The sequence below is a fragment of the Carcharodon carcharias genome, chromosome 13 (assembly GCF_017639515.1).
Source record: "Carcharodon carcharias isolate sCarCar2 chromosome 13, sCarCar2.pri, whole genome shotgun sequence".
Taxonomy (NCBI): Eukaryota; Metazoa; Chordata; class Chondrichthyes; order Lamniformes; family Lamnidae; genus Carcharodon; species Carcharodon carcharias.
In genome coordinates this window covers 40,961,988-40,984,364 of record NC_054479.1, presented here as the reverse complement: position 1 = coordinate 40,984,364, position 22,377 = coordinate 40,961,988, and the positions used below count along the sequence as shown (strand labels likewise).

Genomic DNA, 22,377 nt, shown 5'->3' with positions numbered 1-22,377 from the left:
GGTGGTGGGAATCTGGAACTCACTGCCTGAAAGGGTGGTAGAGGCAGAAACCCTCATAACATTTAGGAAGTATTTGGATGTGCACTTGCGATGCCATGGCATACAAGGCTATGGGCCTAGTGCTGGAAAATGGGATTAGAATAGTTAGGTACTTGTATGACTGGTGCAGACTCGATGGGCCAAAGGGCCTTTTTCTGTGCTATAGACCTCTATGACTCTTTGACTTTTAGAGTTCGGATAAGCCAACATACTTGACCGAGCACACAGGGAAAATTTAGACAGCACACAACTGGTAGAGACTAGAGCCTTAGGATGTGTTATGTTGATAAGGTTCTATATTTATTTTGAGACCCAATATTCAAAATACAAAAAGAATATTAAGGCACTAAGAGGAAAAGACATCAAAAGCACAAAAAACTGTAATGTTAAGTTCATGATTATTCAACAACAGAATAGTTGTTATCATTTTGTTTAAAAAAGAAATACATTTTCATTGGATAAAGTTTATTTTAAAATGATATATTGCAAGACTGGCATTGCTTTAAAACACAATTTGTGTGTTTGATTTTGTGCATTTAATGAACCAATATTGATCTATTAGTGTCTACTACCACCTAGTGGCGGTTGTAATGTAGTGCATATTCTTTAAAAGTCATTTGTACCCAATGGTGAAAATTTTCAGTTCAGTGGGTGGCACATGGCCGACACGACTGAGTGTAAAATGACGCACGATGAAGTCAGGCATGCGACCCGGCATCATCGTGCATTCACATGATATTTCGGTTGGCGGATGCTCGTTGGAGTCGGCAGCGCGACCGCCAACAATTAAAAGACCTATGAAGGCCATTGACAAGTTGATTAAAAGAAATTTTTCGCTGCCTATCCAACCTTACGGTGGGGTGAGGTTTGCAAAAGCAAATAAAAATCAAGTAAAAACTTTATTTTTTCATTAATACCATGCCCCTGCTCATGTGACAGAGTCACATGTCAAATGTTTCATAACATTTATGAAGCCTTTAATTTTTTTTTAAATCAGTTCATCTCGCTGAGGCAGCTCTCTGCCTCAGGGAGATTATGTAGCGCTATCTTGCACGCATACGTGAAGATTGTGCTCGCCCGGCTCGCACTCCTCCTCCTGCCGCACAGGCTGGCCTGCCAGCATGAAATCGCCTTCCTTCCCCGATCGCGGGTGGCGGTCAGCTTCCTGACTCGCCCGACAAGAGCAAAATTCTGCCCATGTCAGACATAAGATAGCACATATTAGGCAGAATCTGAACTTCAACTAGATGGGGGTGCGGATTCGAGTGAATGGGGGTATTAAATCCTTCATCTTCCTCCCCACTTGCGGGTGTTACTTGCACAGTCTGCAGGTGAGCCGGGCTTCCCCTCGGAGCTTTTGAGTAAGTCATTGTATATGTAAATAGGTAATTAATTCCTGTTTTAACTCAGCAGTCTGGCTTTGACAACCATTGCATGTATTTCCTCAGCTACAGTATGTACGCAATTCACCAAGATCAACCAAGGGAGTGCACTGCGGAGAGAGCAACTTCAGTGAAACTGACAGTCTACTTTGGTTAGTGAAGCTGAAGAATTCTTGTCATGGCCAGGTAAGAGGCGGCTACTTACAGTACTTCTGATCTGTTCTTACTGCTTAACAGGTGATTTCCAATTTCTTGGAAGTCAGTTCACCTGTACTGCACTTTACTCACGTTGTGCTGCACTTCCCTGCTGTCAGCTTTCACTGTGGCATGGGAGCAGCTTATGCAGCTGTACCTTGGACCTCTGATAAGGAACTAGAGGAGCAGCAACACCATCAACAGCAACTGCCTTCTCCTCATGCACATGCCCCTCCACAGGGCTGAGGATATGGACATTGAGAGCCAGTTGTAAGGAGGCAACACAAGGTCTACAGAATCACAGAATTTTAACAGCACAAGAGGCCATTCAGCATTGTGTCTGCACTGGCTCGCTAAATGAGCATTATGTCCTAGTGCCATTGCCCTGCCTTTTCCCCGTACCCCTGCACATTGTTTCTATTCAAATAATCATTTAATGCCCTCTTGAATGCATCGATTGAACCTGCCTCCACCACACTTCCAGGCAGTGTGTCCAGACATATACCACTCGTTGCGTGAAAAAGTTTTTTCTCACGTCACATTTGCTTTTTTTGCAAATCATTTTAAATCTGTGCCCTCTCATTCTTGATCCTTTTATGAGTGTCTAGCTCCCTCATGATTTTGAGCATCTCTATCAAATCTCCTCTTAGCCTTCTTCTCTCCAAGGAGAACAGACCCAACCTCTCCAATCTATCCTCATAGCTGTTGTTTCTCATCCCTGGAAACATTCTTGTAAACCTCTTCTGCACTCTCTCCAATGTGTTCGCATCCTTCCTATAACATGGTGCCCAGAACTGTACACAATACTCCAGCTGAGGTCTAATGAGTATCTTATATAAATTCAGCATAACTTCCCTGCTCTTTCACTCTATGCCCTTAATAATAAAGCCCAGGATACTATATCTTTTTTTAACTGCTCTCTCTACCTGTCCTTCCACCGTCAATGATCTATGCACTTTTACACCCAGGTCTTTCTGCTCCTGCACCCAATTCAAAATTTCACTGCTTATTTTATATTGTCTGTCCATGTTCTTCCTATCAAAATGCATCACCTCACACTTTACTGCATTGAACTTCATCTGCCACCTATCTGCCCACTCCGCCAACTTGTCTATGTTCTCTTGAAGTTCCACACCATCTTCCTCGCAGTTCACAACACTCCTAAGCTTCGTACCATTCACAAACTTTGAAATTGTCCCCTGCACACCAAGATCCACATCATTAATATATATCAGGAAAAGTTGTAAGGATAAACCCAGCAATTACAGACCAGTCAGTTTAACTTCAATGGTGGGCAGGATTCTAGAAACAATTATTCGGGATAGAATTAGTTGTCACATGGAAAAATATGGATTGATAAGGAAGAGCCAGCATGGATTTCTAAAGGGGAAATTGTGTTTAATTAACTTGCTGGAGTTTTTTGAAGAGCTGACAGAAAAGGTCGATGAGGGTAATGCTGTTGATGTGGTATACATGGACTTACAGGAAAAGGATCAACTCTCTTGAAATGTCTGAGCATAATGTTTCAGGAGATTCAGGCATTTACTGCAATTAGAGTACCTGCCCATTATTGCTATCCTCTGTCTCCTGCTGCTTATCTAATTTCCAATAATTTGCCTTCAATTTCATGACCTTCAACTTTAGATAACAGTCCCTTACGAGGAACCTTATCAAATGCCTTCTGAAAGTTCATATAAATAATATCTATAGGCGTTTCCCTGTCCACTACTTCAGTCTGCTCTTCAAAAAATTCAATCAGGATTGTCAGGCATGACCTACCATTACAAATCCGCACTGACTCTTTCTGATCAGCTGAAAATTTTCAAGACATTCAGTCACTCTATTCTTAATTATAGATTAGTAATTTCCTAGGTTAACTGGTCTATAATTCCATGGTTTCCCCTTCATATTTCTTAAATAGTGAAGTGACATGCACAATTTTCCAATCTAAAGGAATGTTTACCGAACCAAGAGGACTTTGAAAAATTATAGTTAGGGCAGCTGCAATGTTGTACCTTCTTCCTTAAAGCCTGGGGTGGAAACTATCTAGTCCTGATGATTTGTCATTCCTTCATGTCATTGCTTTCCTCATTAATGTCACTTTGTTGAGTTTCAGTCCCTGATTCAATATTAGTTTCCTTGCGTTGTAATAACCGATGTAATGTAATTATTCAACATATTCGCCATTTCCTTATTTTCATTTACAATATCACCGTTATCAGTTTTCAAGGAGTCTGCATTGTTCCTGTCCCCCTCGTTTTACTAATATAGTTGTAATTTTTTGTGTTGATTTTTGACATCCCTTGCAAGTTTCCTTTCATACTCTTTTGTAACCCTTGCAATCTGTTTTGTCGCGTTTGTTGTTCCTTGTAAGACTCCCAGTTGCCAGGGTTTCTGCTAGCCTTTGCATTTTTGTATTGCATTTTCCTTTAGTTTTATGTTATTCGGTGCCCCTTTATGTTGTCCAGGGCTGTCTTTTTTCTGTGGCAAGTTGGGTCCTTGCCTCTTAGGAGTATCAACCGGCTCTGTATCACATTGAATTCTTCCTGGAACACATACCATGGATCTTTGGTATTTTACTCATTAACAGATTTGCCCAGTTTACTGTGGACAGTTTATGTCTTATCTCATTGGAGTCAGCCTAACATAAATCTAGAACCATATTCCTGTTATCCCTTTCAAACACTACATTGTACTCCATCATATTATAATGGCTAATAGATGAAAGTTCACATACTGTTAGGCACATACTAAATCTGTCTCGTTACTAAACCTAATATAGCATCGCCCCTTTTGTTGGTTCGAGGTCAGATTTCTGCAGAAAGCTACCCTGAAAACACTGCCGAAATCTCGCACCCTTTAATGTATCAATCGGTCTGCTCCACCGGGAGAGGAGCGTTTATTGAACCATTTTGAAGTGCAGGAGGGTTTTGTCCATTGCCCCTTGCCGTAGTCCGAGCCGCAAGGGGTTGTGGGAGGGGGAAATTCGCGTTAGCGGCCAGAGGTTCCGGCTCGCGGCGGCTGTGACGGTTACAGGAGAGCACGAGGACCTGGGGGAGGGAGATCCAGAGCGAGGACCCAGGACCCAGTGGGGGGGGGGGGGGGGGGAAGGCAGAGCGCACGCGCTCGGACCCGGGAGGGAGAGCGAAGCAGCGGGATGTCCCGGCTCATTGTGAAGAACCTGCCGAGCGGGGTAAGTCCTGGAGGGCGAGGGAGACTCGGCCCGGTGTTATTCATGTTCAACTCCCTCAGTTCACACTTACTTATCTTAAGTGAGTCCCAAACCTGAACAAAACACAACGTGGTCTTAGCCCCACTGTCAGCAATTGAATATACCGGGCACTGGCCAGAGTTAAACCTGTTCGCTTATCATGTTGTAGCATCCCCCCTAGCTCACTGCGTTGCAGGAACAAGTGTGTGTTCCTGTTGTTCACCCAGTGCAGTCTCAGCTTCATTTTAACCCGGCAATGTGGGCAGCCCAGTCCGGCTCCTGGCGATCCACCCAACTCGGGTCTGTAACTTGCCCAATGAGTCACTGTGAGCTACACTTTAGATTTTTATGGCACAGCTCATTTGCTCTAAAAATGCTGCCATCCGTATTCAAGCTAATTTTGTGTGAATATAAATGCTGGCCCAGCCAGCGAAGCCGACATCCCATGAATGAATGTTAAAAAATTCGAACACTGAATTATTTTCCAGAGCTGTTGCTGAACGCCTAAACCAATCTGCTTTTCGAGAGTGAAGCTTTTGTAGACTTAAGGGCTTGGTTCCTTTGAGACCCTGGTTCTAAAAAGCTACTCAAGTAAGACTTCCTGTATTACCAATAATATAATTGTCCAATCATTATTTGTAATCTGGATGAACAGAATACTGTCTGAGATTGTTGCTGAGCAAAGCATGTTGCCTATTTAAGTGCTGGTTTCTGTGTAAAATAATCTCTGACTGGAGTATCAGCATGCAAAGGTATGTCATAGTTTGATCTGTGGTTGTTTAAGTGTTACTTTTTCATTTCCCAGATGAAAGATGAACGTTTTAAAACTCTGTTTGGTGCCTTTGGAACATTAACAGACTGCATACTGAAGTTCACAAAGGATGGAAAATTTCGAAAATTTGGATTTGTTGGCTTCAAAACAGAAGAGGAAGCACAAGCTGCTTTAAAACACTTCAATAAGAGCTACATAGACACTTCTAGAATTGCTGTAAGTGTTGTGCGGTATTGATTTATTTTAAAGCATATATTATTTTGCAAAATGAGTTACTAGTTGTCATAATGTTGTTGGTTTGATATCTCCTGAGACCCCTCAATCCTTGATGAAGGTGTTTATGGTTCAGTATTGTTGAAGATATCAGTACACTTTTGAAAGTAGAAGTTCACAAATTAATACAAATTGTACCTTTTGTGATGTAATCCTGATGAATAAGAGCAAAGTGACAGATCTCAACAATTTTTATCTCCAGTTTTGTAATATTTTTTGAATTTGTAATGGGGGGAGGCGATGGCACAGTGGTATTGTCGCTGGACTAGTAATCCAGAGACCCAGGGTAATGCTCTGGGGACCTGGGTTTGAATCCCACCATGCAAGATGGTGGAATTTGAATTCAATAAAAGTCTGGAATTAAAGTATAAAAATCTGGAATTAAAAGTATAATGATGACCATGAAACCATTGCTAATTGTTGTAAAAACCTACCTGGTTCACTAATGACCTGGTCTGGCCTACTCTTAAATCTCCTCGGAAATGGCCTAGCAAGCTGCCAAGTTGTATCAAATTGCTACAACGTCTCAAAAAATGAATGAAACCAGACGGACCACCTGGCATCAACCTAGGCACTGGAAACGACAACGGCAAACTCAGCTCTGTCGATCCTGCGAAGTCCTCCTTACTAACATTTGGGAGCTTGTGCCAAAATTGGGAGAGCTGGCTCACAGACTAGGCAAGCAACAACCTGACATAGTCATCCTCATAGAATCATATCTTACAGATAATGTCCCAGACACCACCATCACCATCCCTGGGTATGTTCTGTGTGTCCAGCAGGACAGATCCAGCAGAGGTGGCAGCACAGTGGCATACAGTCTGGAGGGAGTTGCTTTGGAATCATCAACATCAACAACATCCGGATCCCATGAAGTCTCATGGCATCAGGTTAAACATGGGCAAGGAAACCTCCTGATTGCCACGTATCACCCTCCCTCTGCTGATGAATCAGTACTCCATGTTGAACACTACTTGGAGGAAGCACTGAGGGTGGCAAGGGCACAGAATGTACTCTGGGTGGGGGCTTCAATGTCCATGACCAAGAGTGCCTCAGTAGCACCACTACTGACCGAGCTGGCCAAGCCCCAAAGGGCGTAGCTGCAAGACTCGGTCTGCGGCAGGTGGTAAGGGAACCGGCATGAGGGAAAAACATACTTGACCTCATCCTCACCAACCTGCCTACCGCAGGTACATCTGTCCATGGCAGTACTGGTAGGAGTGACCGCGGCATAGTCCTGGAGATGAACTCCCGCCTTCATATTGAGGATATCTTCCATCATGTTATGTGGCACTACCACCGTGCTAAATGGGATAGATTTCAAGCAGATCTAGCAACCCAAGACTGGGCATCCATGAGGTGCTGTGGGCCATCAACAGCAGCAGAATTGTACTCAAATGCAATCTGTAACCTCTTGGCCTGGCATATCCCCCACTCTACCATTATCATCAAGCCAGGGGATCAACCCTTGTTCAATGAAGATTGCAGCAGGGCATGCCAGGAGTAGCACCAGGCACACCTAAAAATGAGGTGTCAAACCGATGACGCTATAACACAGGATTACTTGCATGCCAAACAGCATAGCAGCAAGTGATAGAGCTAAGCGATCCCACAACCAATGGATCAGATCTTAGTTCTGCAGTCCTTCCACATGCAGTTGTGCATGGCGGTTGACAATTAACCAACTCACTGGAGTTGGAGGCTCCACAAATATCCCCATCCTCAATGATGGGGGTGCCCTGCATGCCAGTGCGAAAGATAAGGCTGAAGCATTTGCTACAATCTTCAGCCAGAAGTGCCAAGGGATGATCCATCCCTGCCCCTCCGGAGGTCCCCAGCATCACAGATGCCAGCATTCAGCCAATTTCATTCACTCCACGTGATATAAGAAACGCCTTAAGGCACTGGATAGTGCAAAGGCTATGGGACCTGACAATAGCCCAGCAATAGTACTGAAGACTTGTGCTCCAGAACTTACTGTGCCCCTAGCCAAGCTGTTCCAGTATAACAATGGCATCCACCCGGCTATGTGGAAAATTGCCCAAATATGTCCTGTACACAAAAAGCAAGACAAATCCAACCTGGCCAATTACCGATCCATCAGTCTGCTCTCAGAAGGGATCATCAACAGTGCTATTATGCAGTACTTGCTTAGCAATAATGTGCTCACTGACGCCCAGTTTGATTTCCACCGGGTCCACTCAGCTCCTGACCTCGTTATACCCTTGGTTCAAACATGACAAAAGACCTCCAGAGGTGAGGTGAGAATGACTGCCCTTGACATTGAGGCAGCATTTGACTAAGCTAGACATCAAGCAGCCCTAGCAAAACTGGAGTCAATGAGAATCAGGGGGAAAACTCCCCACTGATTGGAGTCATACCTGGCACAAAGGAAGGTGGTTGTGACTTTGGAGGTCAGGATTCTCAGCTCTAGGACATCACTGCAGGAGTTCTTTCAGGGTAATGCCCTAGGCCCAACCATCTTCAGCTGCTTCATCAATGACCTTTCTTTCATCATAATGCCAGAAGTGGGGATGCCCGCTCACTCATGATTGTGCAATGTTCATCATTCATGACTCCTCAGATACTGAAACAGTCCATGTCCAAAGACACCAAGACCTGGACAATATCCAGCTTGGGCTGACAATGGCATTATAATCACTGAATCCCCCACTATCAACATCCTGGGGGTTGCCATTGCCCAGAAACTGGATTGGACTAGCCGTATAAATACTGTGGCTACAAGAGCAGGTCAGAGGCTAGGAATTCTGTGACGAGTAACTCACCTCCTGACTTCCGAAAGCCTGTCCACCAACTACAAGGCACAAATCAGGATTGTGATGGAATACTCCCCACTTGCCTGGATGAGTGCAGCTCCCACAACACTCAAGAAACTTGGACATCAAGGACAAAGCAGCTCACCTGACTGGCACCACTTACACAAACATTCACTCCCTCCACAACCAACGAACAGTAGCAGCAGCGTGTACCATCTACAAGAGGCCTTGCAGGAATTCACGAAGGCTCCCTTGACAGCTGCTTCCAAATCCACGACCACTACCATCTAGAAGGACAAGGGCAGCAGATAGATGGGAACACCACCTGGAAGTTCCCTTCCAAGTCACTCACCATCCTGACTTGGAATTATATCGCCATTCCTTCACTGTCGCTAGGTCAACATCCTGGAACTCCCTTCCTAATAGCACTGTGGTGTACCTACACCTCATGGACTGCAGCGGTTCAAGAAGGCAGCTCGGTTGAGGTTTGCATCATTTGCACCTTTCTCAAGGGCAGCTGGGGATGAGCAATGAATGCTGGCCCAGCCAGCAAAGCCCACATGCCGTGAATGAATAAAAGAAATACTTACTATTTTGCAGTTCATACATTGTTGATGTACTTTCCTTAAATTCGTTTAGGGACTGAGAGAGGATTATTTGTTTACCATTGAATCGTTTTCATGTTTTAAAACACTAAATTTTTTTTCAAGTTTTTTGTTGATCCCCCTCATCTATAATCACATTCATACAGTAACATACATTGATGCAGCATTGTGGCAACATTGGTGTACTTTGTCCATAGTTATAGACCGCCTGATTTAGCTGAAAAAATGTACTCTTTTAAAAGGGGTGCCACCCTCCATGCCTTACACCATTGTATGCTGGATATTTAGCTGTGTTTATCTGCTCGGATTGAGTTATCAATAAAGAAGCCAGTCAAACTGTTTACTAATAGACATTGCATCTGATAAAAACAATGAAACACTTAACATGTAACTAATCATTGCCACAATCTATTTAGGACAATTGTAGCTTCACTAATACAAAAACAGAATTACCTGGAAAAACTCAGCAGGTCTGGCAGCATCGGCGGAGAAGAAAAGAGTTGACGTTTCGAGTCCTCATGACCCTTCGACAGAACTGAGTGAGTCCAAGAAAGGGGTGAAATCGGCGGAGAAGAAAAGAGTTGACGTTTCGAGTCCTCATGACCCTTCGACAGAACTGAGTGAATCCAAGAAAGGGGTGAAATATATATTTCGCCCCTTTCTTGGATTCACTCAGTTCTGTCGAAGGGTCATGAGGACTCGAAACGTCAACTCTTTTCTTCGCCGATGCTGCCAGACCTGCTGAGTTTTTCCAGGTAATTCTGTTTTTGTTTTGGATTTCCAGCATCCGCAGTTTTTTTTGTTTTTTGAAGCTTCACTAAGCCTGTCAAACCCCCTTCCTGATGATCATTGATGGGGCTTTGTATTTGTATTAATGTAGCTGCCTACCCACTTCTTAATAATTAGTTTTTACAGAGCAGCTTAATATCAAAGGTATTAAATTAATCAGTGCAACATCTTAAGTTTTGGATGTGAATCATTGTTGAAAAACGAGGGGAGGTGAGCCAAAGTTTGGTCAAATCATAAAATTTTAAAGGTGGGGGAAACCTGATTAAAAGAAACTGCAGACAGAGTAAGCTGAGGCTGTGGAGGGAACTAAAGAGGGCAACAACGATTTTGACAAAAGCAAAATACTGCAATGCTGGATACCTGATATAGAACAAAAAATGCTGGAAAAACTCAGCAGGTTAGGCAGCACCTGTGGAGAGAAACAGTTAATGTTTCAGGTTGATGAACTTTCATCAGAACTGAAGAGAAATGGAAATGCAAGAGATTTTAAGCCAGTGGAAGGCGGGGGGAGGGGCCAGGAAGAACAAAGGAGAAGGTCTGTGGTGGGGTGGAAGCCAGGGGACATTAAATAACAAGATTTTTGCATTCCTCCTACAAAGATTTTGAAATCAGTGCATTGAAGGGCGGGCAGCCATTGTAGATCAGCAAGGACAGGTTGGTTGGATGACCAAGAATTTGTGGAGTACGAGGCAAAGAAGCAATTTGCATTAATTGAAGCATTTCCAGTTGTAACTCTGGTTGGGATGAGAAACCACAGATGTGTGGCTGTTTTGAGCAGATAGGAGTGGAACTACATGAGCAGTTTGATGAAGATGGGCACTGTGAAAGCAGGCAGCGGAGGAGGCTGGAATGATTAACCATGTTGAATTGTATCGAGGGACTGATGAGAGCAAAGACTGACAGCATGCTGCAGTTGTAATCATGAAGGATGTCATGGGTAACTGACCACTTGCTTATACCTTGTAATTTACATTGATGCTTAAGGAAACTGCCAGTGTCTGGACTTAAACCTGTCACCACCTTAGTTGAGTTAATCTTTCAGAGATGCACTCTGCATCGAAGTGCAATAGTTCAGTTTTCTCCATTGTGGTAGATTTTAATGAATTTGGGATGGGTTGTGCATAGGAGTGGGGGGGCCCTGGTATTCTTAGTGCCCAAGATCTCTAAGAGTTCTTCAGCTTTTATTCTCAGTGCCTGTTACTGCTGCTTTTGGAATGGCTGGGTTTGATTTTAATTCTGGTTTATTACATGATCGAACAAAGAGAAAACCCCTCTGGAAATTTTGAAGATCCTTAGCTAGACCTTCTCTAATGGTTCACTGAGTTTACCTTCACTAATAAATCCAGCAAGGCATCCAGAAACTGCTTTAGTCAAAGTGTGCGGAACTTCCTACCACATGGAGTAGTTGAGAATTGTATAAATGCACTTAAGGATAAGTTGGATTAGTTCATGAGGGAGAAATGAATAGAGATACATACTGATGGGGTTAGTTAGGAGGCTAGTAGAGCATTAGTGCTGGCATGGGCCAAGTAGGCTGAATGGGCTGTTGCTGTGCTGCTGTTTATTTGTATTGTTTTTTCAATGGCCTATATTAGTATGATAGAGTTTGCTGCATAATGTTTTAGTGAAAAATGCACTGTAAATATCCAAAGAGGTATGCAAGAGTATGGTGATATCATTGGGTAGAAAAGGTAAATGTTTGATGATGCACCTTGCTGTCACCATTACCTCCGCAAACTTGTTTTGAATCGTCTTGGTTTGGGAGGGATTTTCCAGAATTCTCTTTCCCTTGAATTGATCTGACATTTTAAAAAATCTGCTTCTCCCTGGAGATCGCATGGCTGATGTTGGGTGAGGCATATTGAAAGCCCCCAAGGCTTATTTGCAACATGATTGGATGCATGGGATAGACTGGATGGGCCAGCTGGTATTTTTCAGTCCCTTTTTTCTGTATGTTCATATTTTTAATGCATTAGGAAGCAAGCGAAGCCTAGTTGTACATTTTTGATCTATCTTTTATTTTTATAGAAAAAAGTTAGTCTCACCTTAAATTACTTGGAATGATGCTACAAGCGCTTTAAATTTCTTTGCCAATGTGGAAACCTACAAGTAATGTTGACTTTCGTGACTTCAAATTGACCTAAGCCACTCATTGCTGACCGAAACAGAACCTTCCTAGTTTCTATATGAACTTTCACCCCCCCCCCCCTCCCTTAAAGCAAATGCCAAGTACAGATGGTTGTTTTTCAGATTGGATGAAAGTATACAGCGGGGTTCCCCAGTGTCAGCACTTGCATCACTGCACTTCTTGATATATATTAATGACCTGAATTTGGGTGCACAGGGCACAATTTCAAAATTTGCAGGTGATACAACTTTGAAGAATTGTGAGGCTAGTGATACACTTCAAGAGGACATAAGTGAGCTGGTTGAATAGATGGACATGTCGCAGCTGAAATTTAAAACAGAAGTGTGAAGTGATGGATTTTGGGAGGAGGAGCATTATAATTTACAGGGTGCTATTCTAAAGGGAGTGCAGGAGCAGAGAGACATGGGGGATGTATGTGCACAGATCATTGAAGGTTGCAGTGTACGTAAAGTAAGTGGTTAAAAAGGCATGGGATCTTGGGCATTATAAATAGAGTCATAGGGTACAAAAGCAAGGAAGCCATGATGAATAAAACACTGATTCAGTCTCAACATGAGTGTTGTGTCCTATTCTTGATACTGCACTTTAGGAAGGATGTGAAGGCTTTAGCGAGGGTGCAGAAAAGGTTTACGAGAATGGCTCCAGGGATGAGGAACTTCAGCTATGTGGATAGTTTGGAGTAGAGAAGGTTGAATGGAGGTTTGGTAGTGATGTTCTAAATCATGAGAGGTATAGCCAGATTAGATTTGGAGAGACTGTTCCCATTGGTAGAAGGGTTGACAACCAGAGGAGACCAATTTAAGCTGAGAGGTAAAAGAACCAGACGGGACATGAGGAACAATTTTTTTACACATTCAAATGGTTAGGATCTGGAGTGCACCTGCTGAAAGAATGGTGGAGGCATCTTTGAATTGTGGCTTTCAAAATCAGGTTGGGTAAGCACTTAAATATAAATTTTCAGAGCGGAAGGGAAAAGATTGGGAAGAGGGAACAGCAGAGTTGATCACGCAGACAGTCAGCATGGGCTTGAAGGACTGAATGTCCACCTGTGCTGTAACCATTTTATATTTCTATAAAAGACGACCATTTCTCTTACAGTATTCTTCATGAATCATTGGAAAATATTAAGAATGCATAAATTCTGTTCATTAACTGTCCAGCTTGGTCATGGCTGGTACATTGGGCTGGCTGTCTGGTTATACAAGCATGACGGGGGGAGGGGATACATTATACATTTGTGGAATCTTTTTTGGAACAAATTTATTGGAACTGATGTGATATATGAAAAAATTCTTTGTAACTTCATTGGAAATGTGGCCTCTGCTAAAGTTTCAGACTTGTCGACAGGTGTGAAGGCAATATTTTACTTTTTTAAAATTCATTTACAGGATGTGGGCATCGCTGGCTAGCCCAGCATTTATTGCCCATCCCTAATTGCTCTTGACAAGGTGGTGGTGAGCTGCCTTCTTGGACCGTTGCAGTCCGTGTGTGTAGGTACACCCACAGTGCTTTTAGGGAGGGAGTTCCAGGATTTTGACCCAGTGACAGTGAAGGAACGGTGATATATTTCCAGGTCAGGATGATGAGTGGCTTGGAAGGGAACTTCCAGGTGGTGGTGTTCCCACGTATATGCTGCTCTTGTTCTTCTAGATGGTAGCGGTCGTGAGTTTGGCAAGTGCTGCCTAAGGAGCCTTGGTGAGTTCCTGCAGTACATCTTGTAGATGGTACACACTGCTGCCACTGTTCATTGATGGTGGAGGGAGTGAATATTTTGGCTGCTTTGTCCTGGATGGTGTCAAGCTTGTTGAGTGTTTTTGGAGCTGCACTCATCCAGGCAAATGGAGATTATTCCATCACACTTCTGATAGAAGATGGTGGGCAGGCTTTGGGAGTCAGGAGGTGAGTTACTTGCGGCAGGATTCCTAGCCTCTGACCTGCTCTTGTAGCCACAGTATTTATATGGCTAGCCCAGTTCAGTTTCTGGTCAATGGTAATGCCCAGGATGTTGATAGTGGGGAATTCAGTGATGATAATGGCATTGAATGTCAAGGACTGTCAAGTTAGATTCTCCCTTGTTGAAGGTGGCCAATGACTGGCACTTGTGTGGCACAAATATTACTTGCTCTGGTCAGTCCAAGCCTGGATATTGTCCAGGTCTTGGTGCATTTGGACATGGATTGCTTCAGTGTCTGAGGAGTTGTGAATGGTGCTAAACATTGTGCAATCATCAGTGAACATCCCCACTTCTGACCTTATGATGGAAGGAAGGTCATTGATGAAGCAGCTGAAGATGTTTGTGCCGAGGATATTCACCTGAGAAACTCCTGCAGTGATGTCCTGGAACTGAGATGACTGACCTTAAACTACCGCCTTCCTTTGTGCTAGGTATGACTCCAGCCAGTGGAGAGTTTCCACCTGATTGCCATTGGCTCCACTTTTCTTAGGACTCCTTGATGCTGCACTCAATTGAATGCTGCCTTGATGTCAAGAGCAGTCGCTCTCGCCTCACTTCTGGAGTTCAGCTGTTTTGTTCATGTTTGAACCACAGCTGTAATAAGGTCAAATATAGAATTTATTGCTGCAACTTTGGATGAATGCTGATAGCTTTAATGTGTATTATAGGTGGAGTTTTGTAAATCATTTGGGGATCCAGGTTTGTCCAGACCATGGAGCAAACACTCGCAGAAAAATCTAACTGGGCAACTTCCAGAAAAAGCAAAAGAACAGAAAAGTCAAACGGAACAAAAGAAGGTAAAGATTTTTTTTTTACAAGTCTGTAATCCTTTAAGTAAAAATCTAAATGAATATAAAATGAGCACAAGTGACTCACATAGAATTCAAATTGTTACTAAGTTTTTAACAAATTTTAAAGCATTCAAAATATTTGTAAAAATTACTGTATTCTCAAGTACACAACTGCAGTATGCTATGCATCATTTTCAGGATAAGGAAAAGCATATTTGATATATTAAGTTTGTATTGATGCAATAAGAAAAGGCTATTTGAAATTAGTTCACTGGTGATAATGCAAGGCTTATCTCACAGCATATTTAGTTAATTGCTTTAATAGTAATCTGCTTCCATTCTTTAGCAAAGTTATTCAGGATTTTGTTTATGGTTTCCCCCACACTGTGCAAAGAAGGGATATCTTTCCAAGGTTTAGTCTTAATTCTTTACATTGCTGACCGGTGGGAGAACAGATATGTTTAGGAGAGAGAGCTTGTACAGAGAATTCCACTATTAAGAGAAAAAGATTCTTAATCTAAAAACTCTGGGGGGGGAAAATACTAAGGGTAGGAGAGATATTTGCTTTTCATAAACCACGTCAAAACGACAATTTTTTGTGATTTAGCCTGTTAGCTAAATTCCTAATAGCTCTTGGATCTACATTAGTGTCTGACTGTATGATAGTTTTAACTTTTGTCTTATCTTAAAGGGTTATATAATAGGCTAATTGTTTTCCTGAATTCTTAATCAATATAAATTACTTCAACTTTGGAAAAAAATGAAAATTGTTTTTTCTTCTTTTAAACCCAGATATTGTGTAAAGTTTTTGAACTATTTACATTATGTAATATGTGGTGTACAGCATTCAGAACTATACTGTAGCATCTTTCCAACTATTATAATTTATTTCTAGTATAAGTAAATGTTTCACTGACCTCTAAATACAAAAGACCAATACTATCCACATATGTTATTTTATATGTAGTGTTAAAACATGCATGATAACCATGCATGGTAGCAAAAATCCTTGTAAATTTGGGGAAAAACAAAACCCTCTAAGATGCCTGAGTGCCATTGTTGGCAGACTTGGTGACTTCTTTTATGGAACTAAGTCATTGGTAGAATAACACAAAGCGTGGTGGCGAAATGAATATATCATTTATAGGCTAGTTTAAATTTCAGTATATTCAGAAATTATAATCTACTAATTACTTTTTCCTAAATTTGTTTAGCATCACTTTTGAATTCTCTTGGAGATTGCTCAGTCATATTATGGATCAAAATTGCAATATAATCACTTCTTTTGGCAAGAGTTATAATTCAACTGCTTAATATCTGGTATACTTGCTTCACTTATTAAACTTTCTATGATGCTGGCAATATTAAAAGAAAAATTGGTGTAATATAGCTTGGATCAGATTCCAACTTTCATTAGACAAATCTTTTAAACTTGCCAAATTTTGGGCTTATAATGCTTATAACTAATAGTGTACATTATTTTTGCAAGATAAATGTTGGAAAGTGATTAATGATGTGGGGATGCACCATGAGCTATTGAGAAAAGTCAGAGAGGAGGTAGCAGAAGCTCTATCCATTGAATTTTTTTAAAGCTCATGTATACAAATTGAGCTGTGAGGAGGAAAGGAAGGAGGGATAAACCAGTGTATATTGACCATAATACCAAAATTTGCATGATGTAAAATTGTAAATAATAAAATTGACTGATGATACAAAGGTAGAAGGTTTGACATTGAGGAATATTGTAATAGAATTTCTGTAGACATTTGTATGATAATGAATGGACAAATAGGCAGCAGGTTTAAGCCTGTATAAGTGCAAGTAGTGCGTTTTGGGAAAAAATAGAATGAGGAATGGGAATACACACTTAATGCAATGACACTGAAGGGTATGAATGGCCAAAGAACTGGTGACTGTACCGTTGGGATGGTCTACACCTGAACCGTGCTGGGACCATTGTTCTGGCGAACTGTATAACTAGGGAAGTAGAGAACATTTTAAGCTAAATAGTGGGGGCAAGGTATCAAATTTGGGAAGATGTAGTAAATCAAAGAGTAGCGAAAAGGCAAGCGAGAAAGGAATTAATGTGGGAAATGAATAACAGATTGTGATAGGAAGGGACAGAGTAGAGGGAGCACAAATCTAAGACTAAATCAGCAGATAAGGCTAGAGATTACAAAAATAATAAAAGAACATGACCAAAGGCTCTTTGAATGCACGTAGCATTTGAAACAAAACAGATGAACTGAGAGCGCAAATAGAAATGAAAAAGTACGATCTGATAGCCAATACAGAGACATGGCTGCAGAATGACATAGTTTAGGGCGTGACTATTGAAGGGTACATGATATTTCAGAAGGACTGGAACTAGGAAAAGGTGGAGGGTGGCTCTGTTAATTAATGATGGTATTAGCACAATAGAGAGGGATGACCTAGTTCAGGAAACCAGGATGTAGAAACTGTTGGCTAGAAATGAGAAATTATAAAGGCAAGAAGTCACTTGTGAGAATGGTGTACAGGCCCCTTAACAGTAACCATATGGTAGGACGGGATATAAAGGAAGGAATAATGGGAGCTTGTCAGAAAGGTACAATGATGATAATGGGGGTTTTTAATCTGCATATAGACTGGGGAAATCAGATGGGCAAAGGTAGTTTAGATCAAGAATTCATAGAAATGTTTGCGTTAGTTTCTTAGAACAGCACTCTCTGGCATCAACCAGAGAGCAGGTTTTACTAGACTTGGTATTGTACAATGAGATAGGCTTAATTAATGACCTCACAGTGAAGGTGCCTCTTGGTAGCAGCGATCACAATATGATTGAATTTTACATTCAGTTTGAGGGAGAGAAGAATGGGTCCAAGACTAGTATTTTAAACTTAAATAAGGGCAGTTATGAGGGCATGAAGGCTCAGTTAGCTAAAGTGAACTGGCAAACGAGGTTTAGGGATAGGTCATTAGAAATGTAGTGATGGACATTTTGAGGTAGATGTTTCAGAATACATACCATGGATGCATTCCAACAAGGCAGAAAAATTCCAAGGGGAGGAGACACCATCCTTGGTTAACTTAAAAAAATTTAAAGATAGCATCAAACTTAAAAGGCATTTTATTGTGCAAAGGTGGGTGGCAGGTCAGAAGATATGACAGAATATGAAAAACAACAAAGAATGAGCAAAAGATTGATAAGGAAGGAAAAATTAGAATATGAGAAAGCTAGCTAGAGATATATATGCAGTAAAAGTTTCTATTTTTTTAAAAAAGAGTCAACAATATGAGCATTGGTCCTATAGAAAGTGAGTCTGGGGAATTAATAATAGAAAATAAGGAGATGACAGATGAATTGAACTGGTATTTTGCATTGATCTTCACTACAAAGGATACAAATAACATCCTAGAAATAGCTGTAAATCAGCAAATGGAAAGGAGGGGGATTTGGGGAGGATTACAATCACTAGGGAAGTGGTACTGAGAAAATTGTTGCAGCTGTGGCTGACAAGTCTCCAGGTCCTGATGATTTTCATCTTGGGGTTTTAAAAGAAGTGGGATAGTTGATGCATTGGTTTTAATTTTCCAAAATTCAGTAGATTCGGGGAAGGTTCCATTAGATTGGAAAATAGTGAATGTAACTCCTTTATTCAGAAAGGGAGGGAGAAAGAAAGCAGGAAACTATAGGCCAGTTAGCTTAACATCTGTCATAGAGAACATGCTAGAAGCTATTATTAAAGTCGTTATAGCAGGGCACTTGGAAAAATTCAGGAAGTTGGAGGCAGAGCCAGCATGGTTTTGTGAAAGGGAAATCACGTTTAACCAATTTATTGGAGTTCTTTGAAGAAGTAACATTTGCTGTGGATAAAGGGGAACCGGCGAATGTACTGTATTTAGATTTCCAGAAGGCATTTGATAAGGAGCCACATCAAAGGTTATTGGGAAAAAGTACAAGCTCATGGTGTAGGGGCATGGCATATTGACATATTGGCATGGATAGAAGATTAGTTAGCTAACAGCAAACAGAGAGTAGGCATAAATGGGCCGTCATCTGGTAGCAGGATGTACCGAGTGGTGTGCTACAGGGATCAGTGCAGGGACCTCAACTTTTTACAATTTATATAAATGACTTGGACGAAGGGACCAAAGGTATGGTTGTTAAATTTGCTGATGAGACAAAGGTAGGTAGGATGGAAAGATGTGAAAAAGACACAAGGAGGCTCCAAAGGGATATAGCTAGGTTAAGTGAATGGACAAAGACCGGGCAAATGAAGTATAATGTGGGAATATGTGAAATTGTCCATTTTGGCAGGAAAAACAGAAAAGAAGCATATTATCTAAATAATGAGAGATTGCAGAGGGACTTAGGTGTCCTAGTGCAGGAATTGTAAAAGACTAGTATGCAGATACAGCAAGTAGTTTGGAAAGCTAATAGAATGTTATCATTTATTGCAAGGGGAATTGAATACAAAAGGAGGGAGGCGATGCTTCAGTTATACAGGGCATTGGTGAGACCACGTCTGGAATACTGTGTATACAGTATTGGTCTCCTTATTTAAAGAAGGATGTAAATGCATTAGAAGCAATTCAGAAAAAGTTTACTAAACTAATACCTGGATTATGAAGAAAGGCTGGACAGGCTTGGCTTGTATCTGTTGGAGTTTAGAAGAGTGAGAAGTGACTTGATTGAAACATAAGATCATGAGGGGTCTTGACAGGGTTGATGTGGAGAGGATGTTTCCTCTTGTGGGGCAATCTAGTACCAGGGGCCACTGTTTGAAAATAAAGGGTCGCCCCCTTATCTCAGAGATGAGGGTTGTGCGTTTTTGGAACTCTTCCTCAAAAGGTGGTGGAAGCAGAGTCTTTGAATATTTTTAAGGCAGAGGTAGATGGATACTTGATAAACAAGGAGATGAAAGGTTAGCGGGGGTAGGTGGGAATGTGGAGTTAAGGTTACAACAGATCAGCCAAGTACCCTACTCCTCCTAATTTGTATGTTGATAACCTCAGGATTCAAATGCATGATATCCTGAGAATATAAGTGTAGATAGCTTGACAAGTTTAAAAAATGACCACTGGCATGTTGACTCCTATAAATACAGCCAGTGGCCCAGATTTTGCCGGAGTGATGCATCTCACAACGTGCCTTGTCTCTTAGGCTTGCTTGTGTATGTTTCTATTTCAAAATATTTTTGCACACAGCTTCTGGAATGTGAGCAAGTAATGGCATAGGGAGCAGAAGGGCATATGGGATCTTGATGAATAACTAGACAAACAGTGTATCTCTTCAAACATTGAGATTTAGGATTGAGAAATAAACAGAGGAACAACTGAACAGGGGGTTGAATTTGAATGGGTGAAATCAGTGTTTAATCAGGTATAGCAAGATAAATAAAGAGGCGGAAAAGAAAGATAGCATTAAGCGAGAAAGAAAGAGACAAATGAATTTCCACTGGTGTTGCCAAAGCCTCCAGGGCTATGGACCAAACACTGGAGAATGGGATCAGAGTAGTCAGATCTTTGTTGACTGGCGCAGGCACGATGGGCCGAATGGCCTCCTGTGCTGTAAACGTCAATAAGTCTATAAAAGTAAGAATTTAAAAAAAAATTTCTAGAACAATTCACAACCTGACAGAATGAGATTCCACATTTACTACAAAAACAGAATTAGCTGGAAAAACTCAGCAGGTCTGGCAGCATCGGCAGAGAAGAAAAGAGTTGATGTTTTGAGTCCTCGTGACCCTTCAACAGAACTGAGTGAATATTAGGAGAGGGATGAAATATAAGCTGGTTTAAGGTTGTGTGTGTGTGTGTGTGTGTGTGTGTGTGTGTGTGTGTGTGTGTGTGTGTGTGTGTGTGTGTGTGTGTGTGTGTGTGTGTGTGTGTGGGGGGGGTGGTTGTAGGGACAAGCAAGCAGTGATAGGAGCAGATAATCAAAAGATGTCACAGACAGAAGAGCAAAGAGGTGTTGAAGGTGGTGATGTTATCTAAATGAATGTGCTAATTAAGAATGGATGGCAGGACACTCAAGGTACAGCTCTAGTGGGGGTGGGGTGGAAAGACTAGCAGGGCATAAAGGATATAGATTTAAAAATAATGGAAATAGGTGGGAAAAGAAAGATCTATATAAATTATTGGAAAAACCAAAAGGAAGAGGGAAGAAACGGAAAGGGGGTGCGGATGGAGGAGGGAGTTGAATTCAATATTCAGTCTGGAAGGCTGTAAAGTGCCTAGTTGGAAGATGAGGTGCTGTTCCTCCAGTTTGCTTTGGGCTTCACTGGAACAATGCAGCAAGCCAAGGACAGACATGTGGGCAAGAGAGCAGGGTGGAGTGTTAAAATGGCAAGCGACAGGGAGGTTTGGGTCTTTCTTGTGGACAGACGGCAGGTGTTCTGCAACGCGGTCGCCCAATTTACGTTTGGTCTCTCCAATGTAGAGGAGACCGCATTGGGAGCAACGAATGCAGTGGACTAGGTTAGGGGAAATGCAGCTTCACTTGAAAGGAGTGTTTGGGCCCTTGGACGGTGAGGAAAGAGGAAGTGAAGGGGCAGGTGTTGCATCTTTTGTGTGGGCATGGGGAGGTGCCATACGTGGTGGTTGAGGAGTAGGGGGTGATGGAGGAGTGGACCAGGAACACCTGTGGTCTGTCCGCAAGAAAGACCCAAACCTCCCTGTCACTTGCCATTTTAACACTCCACCCTGCTCTCTTGCCCACATGTCTGTCCTTGGCTTGCTGCATTGTTCTAGTGAAGCCCAACGCAAACTGGAAGAACAGCACCTCATCTTCCGATTAGGCACTTTACAGCCTTCCGGACTGAATATTGAATTCAACAACTTTAATTCTTGAACTACCTCCTCCATCCCCAACCCCTTTCTGTTTCTTCCCTCTTCCTTTTGTTTTTTCCAATAATTTATATAGATTTTTCTTTTTCCACCTATTTCCATTATTTTTAAATCTATATCTTTTATTCCCTGCTAGTCTTTCCACCCCACCCCCACTAGAGCTGTACCTTGAGTGTCCTGCCATCCATTCTTAATTAGCAATTCGTTTAGATAATATCACCATCTTCAACACCTCTTTGTTCTTCTGTCTGTGACATCTTTTGATTATCTGCTCCTATCACTGCTTGCTTGTCCCTACAACCACCCTCCCCCCCACTTCCCTGCCCTCACCCCCACCAATCTTAAACCAGCTTATATTTCACCCCTCTCCTAATACTCAGTTCTGTTGAAGGGTCATGAGGACTCGAAACATCAACTCTTTTCTTCTCCGCCGATGCTGCCAGACCTGCTGAGTTTTTCCAGCTAATTCTGTTTTTGTTTTGGATTTCCAGCATCCACAGTTTTTTGTTTCTATTCCACATTTACTACCTGGCCAACAGAGGTGGATTGGCAGTCATTCCTTAACTAGCAATTTGCTAAAAGGGTTACTTGTGCTTTTATTTGCAAGAA

At 41.9% G+C, this 22,377-nt stretch overlaps 1 protein-coding gene across 11 annotated transcripts in view; it reads left to right on the top strand.

The window, feature by feature from the left end:
* Nucleotides 1-895: 895 nt before the first annotated feature.
* Nucleotides 896-22,377, top strand: part of rbm19 (RNA binding motif protein 19) — a 276,899-nt gene continuing 255,417 nt past the window's right edge. For 5 of the 11 annotated variants that reach the window (XM_041202778.1, XM_041202779.1, XM_041202780.1 and 2 more), the window contains exons 1-4: nt 1,198-1,370; nt 1,488-1,607; nt 5,633-5,815; nt 14,815-14,943. In XM_041202778.1, coding sequence (XP_041058712.1) covers nt 1,287-1,370; nt 1,488-1,607; nt 5,633-5,815; nt 14,815-14,943 — 516 coding nt within the window. In that variant the 5' untranslated portion in view covers nt 1,198-1,286. Of the gene's footprint in view, nt 930-1,192; nt 1,371-1,487; nt 1,608-4,675; nt 4,810-5,632; nt 5,816-14,814; nt 14,944-22,377 lie in introns of those variants that run through there. The other 6 variants (XR_005944826.1, XM_041202782.1, XM_041202784.1 and 3 more) reach the window with 5 other exon arrangements.